General features: G+C 40.5%; 3 protein-coding genes across 3 annotated transcripts; 1 reads left to right on the top strand and 2 right to left on the bottom strand.

Annotated features, from left to right (window-relative positions):
- Positions 1-7403: 7403 nt before the first annotated feature.
- Positions 7404-9277, bottom strand: LOC134022880 (alpha-2A adrenergic receptor-like). The gene has a single exon (XM_062464621.1). The coding sequence runs from the start codon at positions 9013-9015 to the stop codon at positions 7795-7797; it is 1221 nt and encodes a 406-aa protein (XP_062320605.1). The 5' UTR covers positions 9016-9277; the 3' UTR covers positions 7404-7794.
- Positions 9278-10058: 781 nt separating this feature from the next.
- smndc1 (survival motor neuron domain containing 1) lies at positions 10059-12704 on the top strand. Its single transcript, XM_062463707.1, has 6 exons — positions 10059-10217; positions 10576-10695; positions 10825-10964; positions 11320-11481; positions 11594-11747; positions 11864-12704. The coding sequence occupies exons 2-6, from the start codon at positions 10576-10578 to the stop codon at positions 11999-12001; spliced, it is 714 nt and encodes a 237-aa protein (XP_062319691.1). The 5' UTR covers positions 10059-10217; the 3' UTR covers positions 12002-12704.
- A 528-nt stretch (positions 12705-13232) lies between these two features.
- mxi1 (max interactor 1, dimerization protein) lies at positions 13233-19571 on the bottom strand. The gene is made up of 6 exons (XM_062463706.1): positions 19235-19571; positions 17923-18025; positions 17709-17738; positions 16369-16483; positions 15384-15555; positions 13233-15251 (listed from the first exon to the last, which is right to left on the bottom strand). The coding sequence occupies exons 1-6, from the start codon at positions 19458-19460 to the stop codon at positions 15088-15090; spliced, it is 810 nt and encodes a 269-aa protein (XP_062319690.1). The 5' UTR covers positions 19461-19571; the 3' UTR covers positions 13233-15087.
- Positions 19572-20984: the final 1413 nt, after the last annotated feature.

The following is a 20984-nucleotide window of genomic DNA, read 5'->3' as shown; positions in this document are numbered from 1 at the left end:
ATTTTCTATCAGGAGTAAGTTACACAAGGTCAATTATAATGCCAATGTAACACATATGGATGATCATTTGATGAAGTTGATAGTGTTGAGATGTCACAGCCTTCCTGCTTTAGATTCCTACCATCATTATCTGACCTTTCTTTTCAACTCTCTGATATGACACAAACCTTTTTAAGGCAGAACGCACATATTAATAGAGTCAGAGCCATACTACATAGAACCATTTGGAAATGTTTCCACACAGCTAATAGAGGGTAAAGAAAGAAAAGCTTTTGTTGCACTGCACCACATCAACGGTGGTGAAATGGATCACAGATTGACCAGGGTCCCTCGTGAGAATATATTGTAAGTAAGCACATGAGCATATAAACTAAACAAGTATGGCCTCACCAGTAGGTGACTTCTATGAAAGGTTACAGGGGATTAAAGGATTCGTTTAGGAAAGGCATGATGTTCAAATGCTGAAATCTCTGGTTATACTTAGGATACTTACGTTATGCTGTCATATGTACAGGCACCCCCCAGGGCTGTGTGCTCATCCCTCTCCTGTTCTCTTTGTTCACACATGACTGTGCAGCAACACACAGTTGCAACCTCCTCTTTAAGTTTGCTGACGACACAACAATTGTGGGCCTCATTTCTGACAGTGAAGAGTCAGCCCACAGAGAGGAGGTTGATACCCTGACATCATGATGTAAGGATAATAACCTCTCTCTCAATGTCAGCAAGACTAAGGAGATGATTGTGAACTATAGGAGGCGGCAGGAGGAGGAGCATGCACCCCTACACATTAATGGATCCGAAGTGGAAAAAGTCTGCTGCTTCAGGTTCCTTGGGGTGAACATCTGCAATTACCTCAACTGGTCTGCTCACATGGACACGGTGGTCAAGGCGGCCTGTAAACGCCTCTTCTTCCTGAGGAGACTGAAGAAGTTTGGCATGGACTCATTCATCCTCACTAACTTACAGATGCACAATAGAAAGCATACTGACTGGTTGCATCACAGTGTGGAGCTGCACAGACAGGGGCTGCAAGGTCCTACGCAGTGTGGTCAGGTCTGCTGAGTTCATAATTGGCAGGAAGCTCCCAGCCCTACAGGACATCTACCATACAATGCCTCAGGAAAGCTGGCAGGATTCTGAGAGACTGTTACCACCCATCCTTCAGTCTTTTTACTCCATTGCCTTCTGGCAGGCGATACCGAAGCATTCGGTCTCGCACACGTAGACTGGAGAATAGTTTCTTTCCAAGGGCCATCAGGCTTCTGAATGGACATTGATACTCTCTCGCCACTTCTCACTAGCCAATTAACACACTGTCACTTTCAGCTACTGGTTGTACTATCAGCAATATTGCACTAATTGTTACCCCACTTGTCTTTAGGTTAGTATAAGTCTAAGGTTGGTATAGGTCTATAGTTAGTATAGGTTATTATGTGTATTAGAGGTTTAATATACTGTATTGTATATTATTTTGTATATTTAGGAGGTTTATTATATTTTTGCTTATCACAGGTGTAATTTATGTTCTATAATTTATGTTCTGAGTACTTATATGTTATGTTATGCCAGGTGGCTTTGCGTTGTCTTGTCCTAAGAATTTCAATGCCCAGTCTGACTTTGTGTTGTTCTGTGCATCTGACAATAAAATACTTGAACTTGAACTGTAATAGTACATATACTATAATGGCAAATACATTGTTTTATCTGGATATTGGAAGAGCTAGGTTGGTGTTGCATGAGTTACGCACAGCCATTTCTGTATGACATGGTTGTCTCAAAGATTATTGATTCAGATGGGTTGATGAATTATTGTTTACACACAGGTGCTGAGGCATCAGCAGTTGTGGCTGCCAACCATCAAAAAATGACAACCAGCGACCTCATGATGTCATATCCTGCTCACAACCCAGCTGGACAGAAAAACGGGACTGAGATGATGATGATGATTATGATGAATTCTCTCCATGGAAACAAATGTTCACCAAAGAGTTGAAAGCTAAATGTGCTGTGAAACAGCAATGTAGTTGTAATAAACTTCCAATCTTGTGTTTTAAAACTACATCTCAGAAAAACGAATTCTGAGCATGTAGGGTGGTGTATAAGCATGACTGTCCCTCCAGTGACATGGACAGACTCAATGATAAGATGTAGTTCCAACTACTTCTCAGACAGGGCCTGAGAGCATTGGGGCCTTGCAGTAGATTTGAGGGTTTAGGTTGGTTGAGGGGCAGTTCTATGGGCGTATGTGAAGCCCTCTGTGACATGCTTGCGTGTAAAAAGGGCTATACAAATAAATTTGATTTGATTTGATTTACAATATGTCCTCAAACCTCAGACAGAAACTACAACTCATCTCCAACTGTGCCTACTGTGTGTGTGTTTGCCTGTGTGCGTGCATGGTGCTGTATCTATGCCCTTCCTGTTTGTTGAAAAACTGCTTCTCTTTTATTTTGCTTTTCATAACACATTTCTGTGGTTGGAGTGATACAACTGAGGTTTTGCGGTTTGTGGAGGCATCTCTATTCATCCATTTCCAACACTGGTACAGATTATAGAAACAGATGGAATCATTCATGTTTATTGCTGTAGAGACCTTCAAGTGACTGGTGTAAGTGCAAATGAGAAACAAGTCTTAAAAATACATAAAATAATAAATAAAACTCAGATAGGTTATCAGTCATCTCAATCCTTCATAATGCATGCACACGAAACGCTGATCCACCTAAATTTGCATGCACGTGTTCCCTTAGGCCTGAAACGATCTTAGTTCTAATGGCTTGGGAGTTGGGGTAGAGGGTTTTACCATGAATATGGAAAATATGTTAATGGGGACAATTAGCCTCAATTTGAGACAGGGTGTCTTTTGTTTAGGTGACAGGTCATGGAAAACTGTCTCTCTCTCACCCATCATAGAACATTAAATATTTAAGATGATGATAGGTGAACACATTGACATTCATAAAAGAAATTCAATGAGGCTTCTTCACCTGCACAACATTTTCAAAACGACATTGTACATTAACTGTTTCCATTACTGTACTTCTCCCACATTTAGTTCTGTTAAAGTAACTGTAATCCATGTTTTACCAAAGATATAAAAAACAGACTCCTTTTGAGATTCTACTCTTTCTAATCACCAGTGGAACAAAGAAAACACATTTGTTTAACATGACATCTCTTGAGCTATACGCAGTTGTGAAAGAGTGACGTATAAAGAGGGAGGTCAACACAGCTACACAGGTGGGGAGGAATCAGAAACAGAGAAACCATAGAGGAGTTGTTTACAGGACATAGCTTGGTAATATACAGCACAAGGAGTGGTAATTGACAGCATACTGAGAGATAAATTGTGGTCCAGCCCAGCTGACTACTGAGGACAGTGATAAAGGGCAGCAATGATTGTGAGTGTGGTCTGAGTTACAGTGTGTGCTTGTGTGTGTGTGTGTGGATTGTGTGCGCGTGGATTGTGTGAAGGCTGATAATAATGGGAACTGGCTTCAGGAAAGGTGGATCGAGGCTAGATGGAAGAGAAGCAGAGCGGAGTAGAGCAGGGCTGAAGAAAAGGCCAGTCTGGAATTGAAGGCAATCAATAGTTTAGACAGGGCAAGCAGGGTAAGGAGAATTATAGTGACTGGGGGTGGGAGATTAGCCAGAGATAGGCTTGGTGTCAAAGTGGGATTTGCTACAGAGAAGGAAAGAATCGAGAGCTGTGACTGGATGCTACTTGAAAGGAAATGTCAGGCAGTGGAAAGCATCTCGTATTGATGGAATGAGCACAGAGAATGTCTTCCATTTTATTCCAAGAGCTTCTTCAAACGCTCCTTTCTCCAATTCTCTCTTACATCTTGCTCTCGCTCTCTCTCCTCCCAGCAACCTTTGTGGTCAGTAGTTCGAACAATCCATTAGAGCATGTTTAAATGTGTCATTCCAAATGTACTTGAATGTACTCAAAATTTAAACTGTATCTTGAAATGGAAAATAGACATCATGAGTGCAAGCAGGCTGTGTATGTTCTTAACCTCTAGTTTGGCCAAGAAAATCCACTTCTAAAATATTTCAAGATAAAAAAAGAAAGATGTCATTCTGTCTTATTATGCATGCCATAAATGGATTGTAGACTACTCGTCTTTTAAACGCACTAGTCAGTGCTTTTTCTTGATTCCCCCCACCCCCCCATAAAAACAACAACATTGATTTTCTTTTTATCCTTTATTAAATACACATTCTCCGTGCTTCCTTGGTTTCCCTGAGGACTGACGAGAACATGTTATGCATTGTTCTGATGAACCGAGCTCAACAAACCAGAGGAATGTAATCATCCAAAACTAAGCTCATCCTCGTTATTTTTACGCAGGCTCAAACAAAGTCATGTAGAGACGTCCCTGTAGGACCAATTTCAATGACTAAATAAACGAACAAGCCATAGAGACAGCATTTGGCAACATTTAGGCGTATTCGTTACAAACACTAATTGTTCTAGACAATTCAGAATGGCACTTTTAGAGAGAGCTGGACAGGCGTGATTTTAATGTTTGACCACCGTGAAATGGAATCAAGGGCTTGTGTTTCCGTTAAGTCTCATGAATTAGTTCTGAAGGAAGCAATTTAGTATCAATAGCATCTATTTATTTTATACTTTTGCTGGAATGTTTCAATGTTTACTCAGGAATGTTGCTTCTGGTAAAACAATACTTCAAAAATTGTTTACTGTCATTCTCTTTTTTTCACATCAAGAGGGCCTCTGTGGGCAGTGTGGGCTCTGAGTGCAGGCTCTGCCCCTGCTGTCTGGAGGTTGACTCGTTCAAATAAATGACTGTCATTGACTGAATTAACAGTGACTGTTACACAGTACACCAGAGGGTTCTCCGGACACTTGCATGGTGGTAGACTTATGAAAGTGGCGCTGGGTGACACGGTGAAAGCCGTGGGAACTACAACAAGAGGCAGCTTATAAAGCATAGTTTTACAAGCCTATGTGTCACAACCATAAATTGTGACTCTGCTACAGGGACCTTTGGAGCTGCAAATAAATCACTGAAAAAGGTCCTGGCAGACAAAAAATGGATGCGTGTGACAGTACTTTCTTTTTAGCAATTACAAACTAGAATGGACAAAAGGACTGAGATTCATCACTGATTGATGACAAAAATGATCTTATTCAAACTAATTGTGTATGGAAATTAGCTCTTCAATTGTAAAACAAAGCATAAGTCAGTTTGCCCAAACCACTATTGTGAGATCACAAAAGGTTTCTCTGCTCTCAGCGAAGTAATGGATGACTCACTCTGGAGTCAGAGTTATATAAAATATTACACTTTAATATGTACCGTACGTCCTCTTCCTGTAATTAAGATTAATATTTTTTGCATTTTGCATAGCCTCATTGAAAGAACTTTTAGAGATATTTGTTATGTGTGGCTGCATGCATAGCTGGTCATGCATGGTATTACATTATTTTATTATAATGCTATCCATGTGTGTATTTGGATAAAAGAACACATCCAGCAGCTAAACATGATGCATACTAATGATGATTTCCATATACTCTGTGGAATAGGGTGTAGTGTTACAGAAAATTAGATCTTTGGAAGTGCTCAGCTGCACAGAATCCAACCAGGCAAAAGCAAAACTTTCAGGGGGCTGGCAGGAAGGTCAACCGCTGGGGCTAAGAATTTACATCGACTCTCTCCAGCTGGATGTGCATCTTTGAGCTACTAACCCCTCCCCCCCCCTGCCAGACGCCCACACCCACTTTCTCTCTTTTCCTCTCTCACTCTCTTTCTCTCTTTCTGTTACACACACAAAAACACACGCACAAATGCACTTTAGTTTGCTCTCGTACCTCTCCTTCTCTGTCTCACACACACATGCACATAGTACACAGATAAACACACTTAAAAGTACACATGAGTTACAAGAGATCATGACGTCCATACCTTACTGATTCATGATTTGGACAGGTCAATGGAAGAAGGTTGATAATGAATGAAAAGAAGGACATTTTAGTTGTTGTAAAAGTTTAAATAGGCTGATTTTTTGTCCAGTAAATATTCACTTGTAAAATGAGTTATGGGAACGACCGTTTATAGCTCTATTGTTTACTAAATGTGGTGAGTTACAGTTGTATTTAAGGACTGACAACATGGGAAAACCAAAATATGTGTACCCCAGGAATGTCAAACAGACCCACAGAAGGTTTTTATATTCCATTGGAAACAGAGAGCTAAAGACCCATGTTGAGGTGGTTATACTGTGATATCCCACAGTATAAATATCTTCACAAGGAGCAAGTACTGTACTTACATAATTCTGCTCATAAACAAACAATGATTTTGAGATTGAGTTTGATCAGAAATATACATTAAAAGACAAAACGTTAGAATAGATCAAAAACACCCTACAAATAGATTGGTTTACATGTTTGGAAGTTGCTTTAGGATGGAACTTAAGATAGAAATACCACCCAAAAATACACATACTGAAAAATAACAGCAAAAATGGTTATAACAGATTTAGTATTGTAATATTGGAGTTTAATAATGCAACACGATTACATTTGCCTAATAATTGTAGTACTGGGCCAATCACATTTGGCTCTAGGTATGTTTCTGGTGTGACTTTAGGGAGGGATTTAATGACATCCTCAACCAAAGCATTATCATAGCAGCTGAATTGTATTTCATATTGTTGTACCAGCCACAACCTTGTGGGCACAATTTCCCTTTCATTTGATTTTCATGTTCTCATTGGTATTTGAGAGCGATGGGGCTTTTGAAGGCAATGCAATTTGTTTTGATCAGGAATTGCATCACCCACTTGTGTATAGAGACAATTAGAACCACTGGGTATTATCTTTCACATTGCATTTGCCTGGTAACAGTTTGATGTAGCCTAAAGTGCTATGTGTATGGTATGTCATATGTTCTAGTTCTGTCGATAACAATAACGTAATCAGTTTAATCAAGGCATTTAAAAAATGTAAAAAAGTGGTGGAGGTAGTGGATAAACGACCCCAAAATGAGTTGTTTATTAATTTGGATACAATATAACATTCATTTCTGGAATGTCTGTGACAAATTAACAGGTGTTACTTGCATCACTGCTCATTTAATGCATTTGAAAAACATGCATTAAATGGAATTGTTGTTTACTTTACTGGAATGGTTATATGATTAAATTGCAAGATACACATTTTGTATGTTTACTGTGATATTATTCTGATGTGCTTCTATTTTGTGATTTGTCATTCGCCACATTTAGGTAGGCCAAGGGGTTTATAAGGAAGAGGATATGCAAAGTGTATTGTGTGAAAAGTCTCTGCAATAAGAATGAGGACACTATTTACAGTTATATTTTCTTATTTATTTATTTATTTATGTCACATTCATTGTTCCCTGATAGACCAGCTCAGCTGATGCACAATACAGAAACAAAATCACTTGAAATAATATATATTTAATTATTTTTTGTCACACTGAACTCAACTTGGATTTCTTTGTTCTAATTTATTCTCATTGATTTCATGCTAAATTTCAGATATCAGCATAAACACATTGGGATTCATTCTAAATGAGAATGCATCTTGAATGTGATACAAACATTAAAATGCTAACATTTGCAAATCAAAATGTTGAATGTTACATGTTAAATTGTACCATTACTGTTTTAATTTAAATACGATTTTACAATATATAACAAATCTCAACAAATAGACACCTACACAGGACACTGCACAAGATTGACCATACTATTACTGTGGTTAGAACAATTATTTGTCCACAAAGGTTGCACTCATAATCCTCTTTTGTCCCTCTTGCAAAGGATCTTTTTGAAAGACCTTCGAAAGTCATTGTTGAATACGGTGTATATTACTGGATTCAGTGAGCTATTACAGTATCCAAACCAGAAGAAGCAATTGAACAAAGTCTGTGGAACACAGCAGGAATCACACAAGGCTGTAAGTGTATAGGTGAAGAAAAAGGGGAACCAGCAAATGACAAACACGCCCATGACTACGGCTAGAACAAACGTGAAGCGCTTCTCTCTGTTCTGCCTCCCTTTCCACCTGCTCACTTTGACACAGGGCTGCGTGTCCGCCCGCGGTGAGGGCTCTCCCGGTTTGACTTGGCTCACTTTGGTCTTTCCCTTCTTCCTCTTCCTCTTGATGGAGCAGGTGTGGTTTTCGTTGGCATCTGAGGAAGAACACTCCTCATCCACGTCGACCCCATTGACCTCTTTGCCTTCTGCTGCTCCCTTCTCCCCCTTCTCCGCGTCTCCTCGCTGCCTCTCGGGAGGCTCCTGCTGCCCTAACCCGTACTGTCTTTCATCATGTTTGTCATAGTTCCTCTTCTTCTCACCTGGGGGGGCTCTGCTTCTCTTCTTGGCTACCTGGTAGATTCGAACGTAAACAAGGATCATGATCACGCAGGGGGCAAAGAAAGATGCTGTGCTGGAGAAGATGATGTACCACTTCTCCTCATTGATCTTACATGTGGGCCCCTCCTCCTTGGCCTTCTCCATGGATATCAGAGGTGGGAAGGAGATTATGGCTGCCAGCACCCAGACAATAAACACTATGCATTTGATTCTGCGTGGTGTCCTCTTCAGATTGTACACAATAGCCTGCGTGACAGACCAGTATCTGTCCAGACTAATGGCGCACAGATGTACGATGGAGGAAGTGCAGAAGAGAACATCCAGAGCCAGGTAAATCTCACACCAGACTTTACCAAAGTACCAGTATCCCATCAGTTCATTGGCCAGAGAGAAGGGCATTACCAGAGTGGCCACCAAAATGTCTGCACATGCCAAAGACACTAGAAACAAGTTCTGAGGTGCTCTCAGGGCCCGGCATGTGAACACAGCAATGACTACCAGCACATTGCCAAACACAGTCAGGAGAATCAGAAAACCCACCAGTATTGTGAGAGGCACTGAGGTCTGCACAGAGTAAGGAAGCTTGCCAAACAAGGTCCCGTTACTGTTGGTTGAGTTATCACAGCCCATTAGCATTGATCTGATGGTGCCCTTGTAAGGGGGGGGGGGGGGGGTTCCTTTTTAGAGTTTCCGAGTCCTCATTTACCAGGAGTCCACCAATCTGACAGATTCATGGATCACTTCTGAACAAAAAATCATTTTAATCTGTCCACCGGGACACATTGTCATCAAGAAAATAAACAAGCCTCATCCTGTTATTCTGTAAGATATAACATTTTGCAGATATCCATGCAAAGTGTTTCAGAATAGCTTCCAAGCTTTACTCTAAAATCTTGCCTCAAAATATATATAATAAATATCTTAAACAAAAACACTAATCGACCAACCTTTAAACTGGAAAACTTTCCAAAACATCCTACAGAGGCTCTTACTGCGTCGGGTAGCATTATTATCACTGGAATCGTTGACAGAGGTGGATTCAACGTCTGTTGTGGCTAAAGTGTGGAGAGCTGCTTTTATATGGTCTTGATCTTGCTATTACGCTAGTAATACATCAGTGAGCGATAATGGGCGGGGTTCGAACTCTATCAGGGTTTTTTTCTTTTTCTTTTTTTTTTCTAGTTTGTGTAAAATCTATAGGTTTAATAGGTTATCCAAATTGATACTATATACTTTCGGCTACGGACCAGTCTAAGTGGACACTAACCCAGGTTAGTAGGCTACAACATATGGATGTATTTGCAAATAGAGTGCATACTTATATCAATTGCAGCACGGATATATTTGTCATGGTGCAAACAAACAAGCTATCATTTATTTACTTTTGCATGTAAAACGTTGTGTTCTTAATCCCAGTCCGGCAACAAGATATCCTAAACAGCAGATTACCAAATTGATATATTCTGTTGTAGGCCTATATCTAAAACTACAATATGCTTGAATATGTACCATCACTATGTCGTTGTACTAGTTATAATTTAGAGACTGAGGTCCAGCATTGTTGCGGGGGTTTCAATTAAGCACCATGGACAGAGGTAGACAGGTTTAACAGCCCCATCTACTGGCAATGCATGTACTGGCAATGTCATTTGGTCAGCTAAATTACCGCGAGAATAGCCCTTTCATAACGGTAGTTGGCTAAGCACTTCCGGTTAATTTTGTTGGTGAGGAAAAGAGACGAAGCGAACGATTCTGTTGTGTTTATCATTTTGGCAGAAACAACAGAAGTGAATCCAAAATATTTCATATATTTGTAGAACCAAATACAATATACAAAGGTAAGAAAAAAAGCGCTGCAACTGTCTTAAAATCATGGGAACATTTAACTCCAAACAACCATGGAAAACTGACTGTTGGTGAGGTGGTGATGTTGGTTATTGTGTGGCCTGCTAGCATGAAGCTAGTACTGGCGGCTGTAACGTTAGATTCCTACTACTAGCTAGCGGTTACATTTTTATGAGAGACTCAATTTGTTTGTCAAACAACGTTCCAGCAAGTTTGCAAGCAATAGGCGTTTATTGTACGTCGTACGTCTATCATCCAATTGTTAACGAATGCTAGGTTTTTACTATTACTACATGATATTAGCTCTATGTAGTATTAACGCGTAGTCTGTCTGTTTTTGATCGTATTCAGATGTCGGACGACTTGATGAAACAGTTAAGCAGCTACAAAGCCCAGTTACAACAAGTGGAAGCTGCCTTATCCACCGACCAAGATAATGAAGATTTGATGAAATTGCAGAAAGACTTGCAGGTAAAGCGTGACACGGAACAAGACTCAATTTGTTTATATTACATTCTAGAGGCCCTAACCTCACCCTGACTAATATAGCTAAACAGAGTCATCCCAAAACTGAACTACCCCGTCTGTCCCCTTTAACAGGAAGTCATTGAGTTGACTAAAGACCTGCTGACGGCTCAACCGGCTGAGGGAGCCTCCAGTGCCAGCTCAGATGCTGCACCCTTGAAACACAACTGGAAAGTGGGGGATAGGTGTATGGCCGTATGGAGCCAGGATGGACAGTGAGTATCACTAACCTCATTTTAGTGAAATTTTAAGTTAAATTACACCTGAACTGTGCTGCCTTGGTGATTTAAAGTGTCACAAGTTAAATGAATTGTTTGTTCACTGGTGCTTTAGGGGGTTCATGCAGTATGTTGATCTTGAAAAGTGTCCATAAGATTATCTGTTTTATACTTTAAAAATAAGTTTTTAGCTTTCAAATAATGACAATATGTCCACAGGAGATGAATAAATGAGCTATATCCTATCGAATGATTGTTCTGTCATTGAACAGGTTTAATTAACTTTGTTAGTTGAGTAGGGCTTGAGTCTGTGGCTTGTACTCACCTGCTTACAGCCGTGATTCTTTGACAGGGTGTATGAGGCTGAGATTGAAGAGATAGACGGGGAGAACAGCACGGCGGCCGTCACCTTCGCCGGCTACGGGAATGCCGAAGTGATCCCACTGCAGAACCTCAAACCGTCCGAGGAGGGAAGGCATAGCGACGACGAAGGGATGGGCAAACCCAAGTCCAGGTATGAGAACACTGGACACTTAAGTATCTCCCATTGTCCAGTGATCAGAGACCACTCCAAATGCCATCCTCTGCTCACCGTGTGGTTTTCTTTCCTGTTTGTCCCGTGGCAGGAAGGAGCAGATTGCGGAGCAGAGGGAGTACAAGAAGAAGAAGGCTCAGAAGAAGGTGCTGAGGATGAAGGAGCTGGAGCAGGAGAGGGAGGATCAGAAGTCGAAATGGCAGCAGTTTAACAACAAAGCTTACTCCAAGAACAAGAAAGGACAGGTATGAAATCACTGTGGCTCAGTGTGTCGATGATTAACTCCCCAGAGTCCGGAAATGTGTTCACCTGTGAATTCATCTGAAGCTGATTGTTGTCTAATGGGACCTTTCCGTTGCAGGTCAAAAGGAGTATATTTGCATCTCCAGAGAGTGTGAACGGAAAAGTGGGAGTTGGAACGTGTGGAATTGCTGATAAACCCATGACACAGTACCACGACACATCCAAATACAACGTCAGGCATCTCATGCCACAATGATGTGTTCGTCTTACGTTATTTGTCCCACTGTACATGATCTCAATCAGTGATTACCGTTGTGTTTATATGGTTTAGGTTACTAAGTAAATTAACAAAAAACTGCTTGCACACCATTTTTGACTGATTGGTGCAGCATTCTAGTGTCACAATTTCAAAAGAAGAACTCTTAATGAAGGCATATTGGCCTGTATTGGATGAATGACAGAATGGAAAGCAGAGTCTGATGGTCAAATAGTTTAGTTTGTTGGATTCATGTATCTTTACTGATATCAGAGAAGACAAACAACTGAATAATTTGCATGATTTAATCAGCTTTTGTTGATGTTAGAAGTCGACTTGTTTTCAGGATAATCTTGACTGTACGATCATATATCATAGTGTTTTACTCATGTCTGGGTATTGATAACGAAAGAGCTTTTTAAAGCAAAAAACAAGGTATATTTCACATCAAAGAATTACTCATTTGCCAGCCAAGTTTTTTATTTAAACATATATATGCGTATTTCTCCTACCCAATTTTGGCCCAAAAGTAAAAAAAAAAAATACTGTTTTCATATTGGAACTGATTGTCAGTTCCCTACAGGTGGCAGTAATGTTCTTTATTGCTCTATATGCGCTGTATTTTGTGATGTTGTATATTTTACCTTATGTCACTGCTGTTGATATAAGCTTCTTTTTTCTAATAAATTCAGGGATGACCGATCTGTTGACTGCATTCTGAGTAATTTAGAGACCAGAGCTGGTCAGGTGTATAGAAATGCAACATTTACATAACTTCAGTTGACCTTGTAACACAGGCCTTGACTGGTAAATTGCACCCATCTGTTTTAGGCACCTACATGTTTGTGTTTTCTATTAGAAGGGTCTCATTAATCTTGTGAATGTAGCTCAAACGAGTTTGTGAGTAATTCCTGAAGAGTATTGCTTTCTAATCCACTTCTAGATTTCTATTGTGATGCAAAACTTAGTGGTTTATAGGGATCTACATGACATACATGGGCGATTAGAACCTGTGACGTCTTGATCTGCATTCAAGCACTCATTATAGAGCTAATACCCATCCCTACTGTTACAGTTAAGGAGTAAATCTATATCTTAGATCTAGATAGATCTATATCTATAAATCCTTCAGTATCAGCTATTGTATGTTGTGTTGAAGTAATCGTCTCTTCACTACTTGGTAATGAGGAGAGCTCAGCTCTAACACATCGAATGAAGCAGCAGAGCCTGGTAGAGATGTTCAGAGGTTTATTGATCAAGTTTCCAGGAACCATAACACAACATAAGCGGGAGACCAGACACATGTTTTGCAAAAGTCACCTTTGATGTCTGATTTTGGACAAAAGAAAACATTCTGATATTGCTCAGAATTACTTCCTTGATACAAGTCTTTTTCATAGTGCATTTTACAGTTTTCCAAACGTTGGATAAAGACTTGAAACTAAGAAATGTGTGCAAGAGTCAACTTAGTCATGTTAAGACACATTGGTGGTAATGATCTATTTAGGACTTGTACCAGGAAAATATGGGCATGGATGTACACTGAAATGTCTCATTTGGTTTTTTGGAATAGAGTGGGCTAGCAGTGCAATATCTGTGAACAATTAGATTTCAAATATTTAACATACTCGCTCCAAATAAATTACAGACCAAGGGTTTTAACTTTGGAATGCCCCTCTGCTATAATTTGAAACAAAAGTACTACACGCAAGCATAGTTAAAACCATGTAAATAAACTGCAATTCTGTTTGGGGTGTTTTGCTGTTCTGGCTTTTTAAACAGGTCAACCCAAAGCACATGACAACAGAACTGAAGGTTACATTCAAAACACATGCACATCAGTAATTCTGTTCCAATCATTACAATCATCTTTTAACAACTGAGATTTTCATCAATAAAGCCATTGTACTGACATACAAAACTAGAAAATTTAATTTGGTGCTGGACGGACAAAACGGTGTGCCAAAAAGAGTCAACAAAATTGGTAATTTGAGTTATTGCTTAAAACGTGTGCTTGGTCAAGTGTAGGATAGCTTATATATTATCGTCTGAACGTTAATCTGTTTCAAAATGAGAAGAAGGCGTATGCCAGTGATACATTGAGCACGTCCTGTTGCCAAGCTTCAGTGGGGATATCTTAGTAACACTCAGTGAGGCTTTATAATCAAAACAATTGAAACACAACTAAGAACTCATTAAAACATCCAACAAATTTCTTTTTTCAATAAAATTCATTCAAGTGGGCCAAGACATACAGCACAATAAAATATAGCAAAAATAAATATTAAATATTTAAATTAATTACAACCATAGGTGGTCTGAGCTGTTGGGGTAAGACAGTGTTCCAGTCGATAAAAGGTTTCTGCTTGGCTGGGAAGTTCTAGGCTTGGTGTGGAACCTAAAGGGAGTTCCTATCAAGAAAAAAACCCATCTAGAATGCTGACATATAAGCCATAGACGGTGGCTTGGCGATTGACAAGTGATGTCTCTTTCCTATGTCTCGGTGAGAATAGTTTGTTCGGGACATCCAAAGGAAGGGACACTTTTATGCACCTTTAATTTCAATGTTGCTTTTGTCACTGGTGAGCTTGGCTGGTTTTCTGTTAGTCTTTGCGCTGGTTTTACAAGAATAAGGATAGAGTGTAGGGTGTGTAGCCCACATTAGGGTTGTGGGACTTTTAGTGGCTGTTGATCCTATAGTGGAGGGTTAGCAAAGGATCAGTTTAGACTGCAAGTACAACTGTATCAGGCTGGTAATCATATGAAAAATGCTAGTCTTGGACTGCAGGCGAAGTTGAACTTGAACTGGATCTTAGAATAGGAATACCAGTTTTAAACTGCAGGTGACTTTGAAACGTTCAGGGAAAATGGGGCTGCACATCCGCTTCTTTGCAGGGGACCAGTTGAACTTAAGGCTGGATGAAGGGTAGTTCATATTTTACTCTGCCGGAGGAGATAGGGGAGAGGCTGGTTCTTCAGAGTCGACCAGGCTCTGCAGCAAGAGTGCACCGTAGAGTTATAGGCTGGGTCTTGGGAGGAGAAAGCCATGTTGGATTGTAGTTGAAGTGGGGGTTCAGGCTGGTGCTTTAGGTGGAGAAGGCCAGTTTTAGACTGCAGGTGGAGTATCCCTCATCGCTGGCCAGGCTCTGCCTGCTGCTGTGGTCATCCAAGTCACTGCAGCCGCTGGTGCTAACACTATCCATCTCTCCATGGGAGAACTCAGTACTTTCCACGTCCACTTCAATCTCCTCTGCTCAACAAAAAAAGCACATATACACACGTTAATATGCTTGTTGTTTGGCTGGTTTTTATAAATAAAGGTTTTCCTCATGTATGTTCTAGTGATATTGTCGCCACTGGCTGAGAAGCTATGGGGGCTCACCTCTGTCTGAGTCAGAGTGATCGGAGCGCAGAGGCGAGCCCACGCTGTCCATGCGGACCCTCTCCCTATCTCCAGGGCTCTGCAGGTGAGCTAGCTGCCTCTGCAGGTGCCTCTGCTCTCGCTCCAGGGTCTCAAGCTGGTGCTGACTCCTACGATCCATCTCCTCTAGCTTCTGCAGAGGGGAGAGATGGGGGGAGAGAGAGAGAGGAAACGGAGAGAAAGACAGTCATCAAAATGGATTCCTCCGAGTGCTTTTACGTGGTGCTACTTTTGCTTGAACCTAATGAACTGTACCTAATGTCCATGCATTGCACTACATTCCACACATCCAAGACTGCTGGACAAACACTGCTGGACAAACACTGAAGTGGGCTTTAAGCTTTAATAATCATATGTGAATCCCTCTGCATCAGCCCAGGCTATAAATACCAACAGACCCAAACAGCAGTAGTGGCTAAGTAATTCCTAACATTTTTGTACACCAGCCAATTGTAGAGCAGGATTACGGTTGGTAGGAAAACCAGGGCAACAGCTGTGTAGGGAGGGCCAAGCTCACAGGCCACATCTCCTTTTTCTCACTGGCATATTTTCATTCGAAACTCACTATTATACAAATTATATACATACATATCGATTAAGAGTATATCAGATTTGACATGGGGTTGACCAAACAAAAGAGTTGAATTGACTATTGAAATAATGCAAACAAATCATTGGCACTGGCATCCAACAAATAGTATGTTCCCTTTGACAGTAATGCTAATTGAGTTCTCCGCTTAACAAATCTACAGGAAGGGAGGAGGAGGGGTGGGGTGACGGCTCTGCAGGGGTTGAGTGGATCACATTGTGTTTGTGTGCTAGCTCAGGCAGGTCATGGGAGCTTCGAGTGGTTCCTATCCATGGGGGCTTCCATTAAACCATTCACTAGATCTCATGACAGCCTTGTTCCCATGACACCATGCACGCTTGGTGTTGACTACTCTACCTTGATATGTGCTTTGGCCTTGTTCAGCAGCCCCAGGGTTGTGTGCCGGCTGCAATCGGGCCCCAGGGGGATAAGGGACTTCAATCTCTCCAGGCACAGACGGAGGTGAGCTCGTCTGCAATGCAGAAGGCAGAATAGAGAGGATGTACAGTTGATGAGTAATAACAATCCAACAAAAGCTTCCACTGGATATGGTGCTACAGTTCTAACGAGCAAACATTTATGATAAACAACACGCTCAATTTAGCTTGGGAATGCAGCAGCCAAATGAGGAAATCCCTGGATAGGTCTAACTACCTGGCTTTTGGATTTATTAATTAGTTTAGAAGTTGGCTTTGCATCCTTTTTGATTCAGAGATGATGAATAAGGTCATTTTAGTTTTACAGCGTGCCTAGTTATTAACAGTGTGTCTAATTTGTTTTGAATACTGCTTAATTGCATGCTTTGCATGCCGAGCAAGACCACAAGTACAACCTCCACTATTCCTTATGGATTCGGTTTGGTCCAGTCTCAGAGCTGCATCGGTCAGCCAGGCACTGACTCAGATGCCAGAGCTTCTCAGTATGTGGTTGGGCAAAATACCTCATAAGAAGCCCTTTGCTTTCAAATAATATGTAGGTCATGTTGTGATGTCATCTCCCTCTTTCTGACCACCATTTTGTAAAGCAAAGATGGTCCCGTTCAGATAATCTTTCACTCACCATGGGCCTAAGCTGTGAAGGTGTGTGTAGTACGACTCTCACACCAACTGCCTGCTCTATGCAGATTAGCTGTCACTGTATTTTGGATTTTCTTTAAACAAATGGTCAGCAGTGAGAGGCTTTTCTGTGCAGGTGAAAATTTCCTGGAAAGAGTTGTGCTGTGTGGGGAAAGCAGGTTCTAGTTTGCTGACTAGAAACACCCTGTCCTGGACTTCAATACCTCGGATTTGACTTGCAAAATGGTTCTATCCAGTGGAGATATGACAAGCATCATAGTGAAGACTTGCATATGGGTGATAACCTCTGTACAAACAGACTTTAACTCAAAAGGTGTTTTGTTTCAAAGTGTAGCTATGATGACATGACATATGAGGTCATATCACATGTTATAGTGGCTGAGCTGATACTTATTAAGGTACCAAGGATATGCAAAAAGCATGCAACCTGCAGAGTATAGAGGATATCGACTACAAACTCTTTCAAAAAATAGCTAGCTCTTGAGATTGTCCCTGACTATCCCGACTACTAAGTCACTTTGCCACACCAGGAATTCAGAACTTCTTTCATGTATTATTTGCATTGTCAACTGCATGCATTAAACTACACGAATAACCAGAAAACTCTATCTCTTTACTTACCTATTCTTTTCCAACTCATTGTGTGCTGACCTGAACACAAGAATAAGAAGGACATTTTAGAGACCATACAGCTGAATAGAGCATTCAGCCATTACATTTCAAGTTGACCCTGTGTATGGATTTCCAATTTAGTATCCCACATAACCGTGTAGTTTTGGGACTTTTGCAGCAGAACATTTGAGACATATTGAAAAAAGGATCATCATAGGCCTACCTGTTGTGAAGATTGTCAATTTTTTTATTCTTTAATTTGCGTTGTCCCTGGTGATGTGTGGTCTCAGTTGTGGGGAATGTTGACGCATATCCATGTTCACATTCTGAAAATGAAATGGAGTAATAAATTATTATTTCAACTGATTTATCAAATTACCTTACATTACCAGATAGGCAAACACTTTTTAGTTTTATTCACATCTGTGTATTTCAGTATGGCCAGTAACATTTGGCCAGGGACATGACGATAATAATGAGAATAATGCACAACTATTCATGACCCCTTTCCTGCTCATAATAGTTTACAATAATTAATAAATGGTAGTCCTGAATAATCATGTATGTCATGAATCGTATATCCTTTTTCTTCGACTATCTCATCTCCAAAACTACAAGTCCCAGATATCCTCTGAGTCCGACCCAGTAACATGCGACGTCGATGTTGAACTTGTTTGTGGTTGGCCAACTGCAAGGACTCTAGACCAGAGCATGACTCTAGTCCAATCAAAACGGTCAGATTTGCTCCATGTGGAAACCATGTGAGCCCCAAGACCAAGGAAGCGCAAGTGCAACTAAAATGAGCTGTTAGAAAGTATGAATGAGCAATGTTACTTAAATCTATTTGATCAGCTACTCACATTGAATCTGTATGCAAGATTCCTAATTGTAAGCATTGTCTTCGCCTACACTCACTCTAAAGGCTAATTATATATTTTCCTATGCAAGACACCAACATTCTCAGTCATACATTGAAGGGGAAAACAAATATATTAACTATGGACTCATCGTCACGAAATATGGTTGAAACATATTGCGATAATATGCAAGACATGTTGACCATTAACATTTTAATAAACACAAAATTGGGTCAAGGGAAATGTCTTTCAGTGCAGGATGGAGGTTCAGTTTTCCTGAACATAATTAGACCATAGAATACAAAGTTATATTGATATGCTCCTCAAACATTTGTAAAAATGTTTCTCATACAAAGGGTCCATGTTTATGAAAAATTCCGTGCATAATTAGTCAGGGGGCTTGTTTTTGTCATGCGTATTTTGCTGTAGGGGCCATGCACAATCATAAAAACAAGTAGCTATGCGGTATGCTACTTTCATGCATTTTTTCATTCATATGCAGTGGACAAGATTATGTTTTAATCGCTTTGGCAGAAGGGGTTGTAATAGTTCTATCCGACATTGTAGTCAGTTATTGTTTTACTGTCAGACATTTCCTTTGCGCGTCTTTTGTCGCCTTCGCAGCTATTGTTGTCTGCTTGCTGAGTCTATGTCTGAACACAGGCATTATATACTTACTTCCATTGTTCTTTTCGTTATTTTCAATGTAGTTTGCTGCATCCAACAGCACTTGCACGTTTTTCATAAAAGTGTCGATTTGGTCCATTGCGGAACATTTGGATAGGACGTCGTTGAAAGAATATCCCGACATCTCGCCAAAATCCTGTTGGTCCATAGATCTATCAGACTCCAATAGGACCTCTTCGGTTTTCAACTCGTTTTTCTGTCTCATGTATTTGACCATTTTCCTTTTGGGTCTTTGACAATTCAGCTTGACTGAATTTGTTCCCTTGTCTGTGCACGGGGCAAGTGAGCGCTGATGACTGAAATGAACTGAGCTGAGGTGGATGGAATTGCAGTCCTTGGCCTGAGCCACTTGCCCTACTTGGTCGCTAATCCCTCCCACTAACGCATGCACATTGTACTTATTGTCAACGGTCTATGCTATAATAAAGCCTCATTACCATTATTCTGCACGAAGCAAAATATTTATCTCACAACCACCTCTTGTCACATTTAGGTTGGTGTTAGCTTATCATATATTTTACTTCTTGCACTAACGGAGTAAGTATATGATCATGAGGTGAAATCATAGTTAATGAATAGTTCAGGCAATTGGTCATTCTTGATTCTGCATTTTATAAACAAGGCTCATAATAAGCATGAAATATCAAGGCCTATATTGCAGTAGGCCTACACATGAATAAATAAACATAATGCTTGACAGTACTTGACAGTATTTCTCTTACAGATCAAGAGTTTGATCTGCTCACCAAGGGCAGGACAACTAGATATCTCAGAAAGGACCACTTACTAACTTTTACACAAAGGCGTGACAAAGTGCACGATCAGGCCTCAATCACTTTAATGTATCAGGATGTGAGACAGTGCAGTTTTAGAATGATTGTTCCTGCAGGGATTTCCCTATAGGATTTCCTTATAGAAAAAACATCAGACACTGTGTCCTAATGCAATGCATCCATGACTGAACTAAAAAGCAACCTGAGATTATTTGCCTATATAAAGACCTATTGTTTTCTCCACAATGCCATCTTGGAGATCCAGTTACTTTAGCACCCCCTGTTGCTACTTTTGGCTTGTTTTAGAACAAATGGCATAAACATATTTTTTGTTGAAAAACCCCTAAAACTGAAAATTGTTTGACATCATGAGATTTTACTGGTAAATAAATAAATGGACTGTTTCAACTGTTAACATAAAATATCAGTTCAAACTCTTAGACAACATGTATTGCCCCTGAGTAAAAGTCATTGTTAAATTGCCATATTTCACCATTTAAATCTATAGCAGTGAAGCTTTAGAGACGCTAACCTTGAAATTGAATTCATTTCTAGTTGGACGGTCCATTACTATTGTGCTTTTGACTGATTAAGAAGTCATTTTTCCCCTGGCAGAGAAGGAGGGAGGAGGACAGAGGGTAGAGGGACTGCCTTTAGGGGAGCAGCCATGCGTGTGAGGCTGTGTTGTCCCTCTGAGACAATGGGTGCAGATGGCTGCCCTGCTGCAGATGTGGCCAGGGCTGTAACGGACGCCTGTGAGAGAGAACAGCCTCCCATGGAGTCTATTTCAGCTGCTTGGCGAGGGGCTGACACGCACGCATGCACGCACACAGACACTCCAACACACAAACTCACATATATCGAAACAGACGCATAAAAAGAGACAAACTGAGACAAACTGAGAAATGAGAAATCAGACAGGAGATTGACGGACACTTGCGAAAACATAGATGGGCAACATTAAACAC

This window comes from Osmerus eperlanus, chromosome 6, assembly GCF_963692335.1.
Source record: "Osmerus eperlanus chromosome 6, fOsmEpe2.1, whole genome shotgun sequence".
Lineage (NCBI taxonomy): Eukaryota > Metazoa > Chordata > Actinopteri > Osmeriformes > Osmeridae > Osmerus > Osmerus eperlanus.
This window is presented reverse-complemented; position numbering and strand designations above follow the sequence as displayed.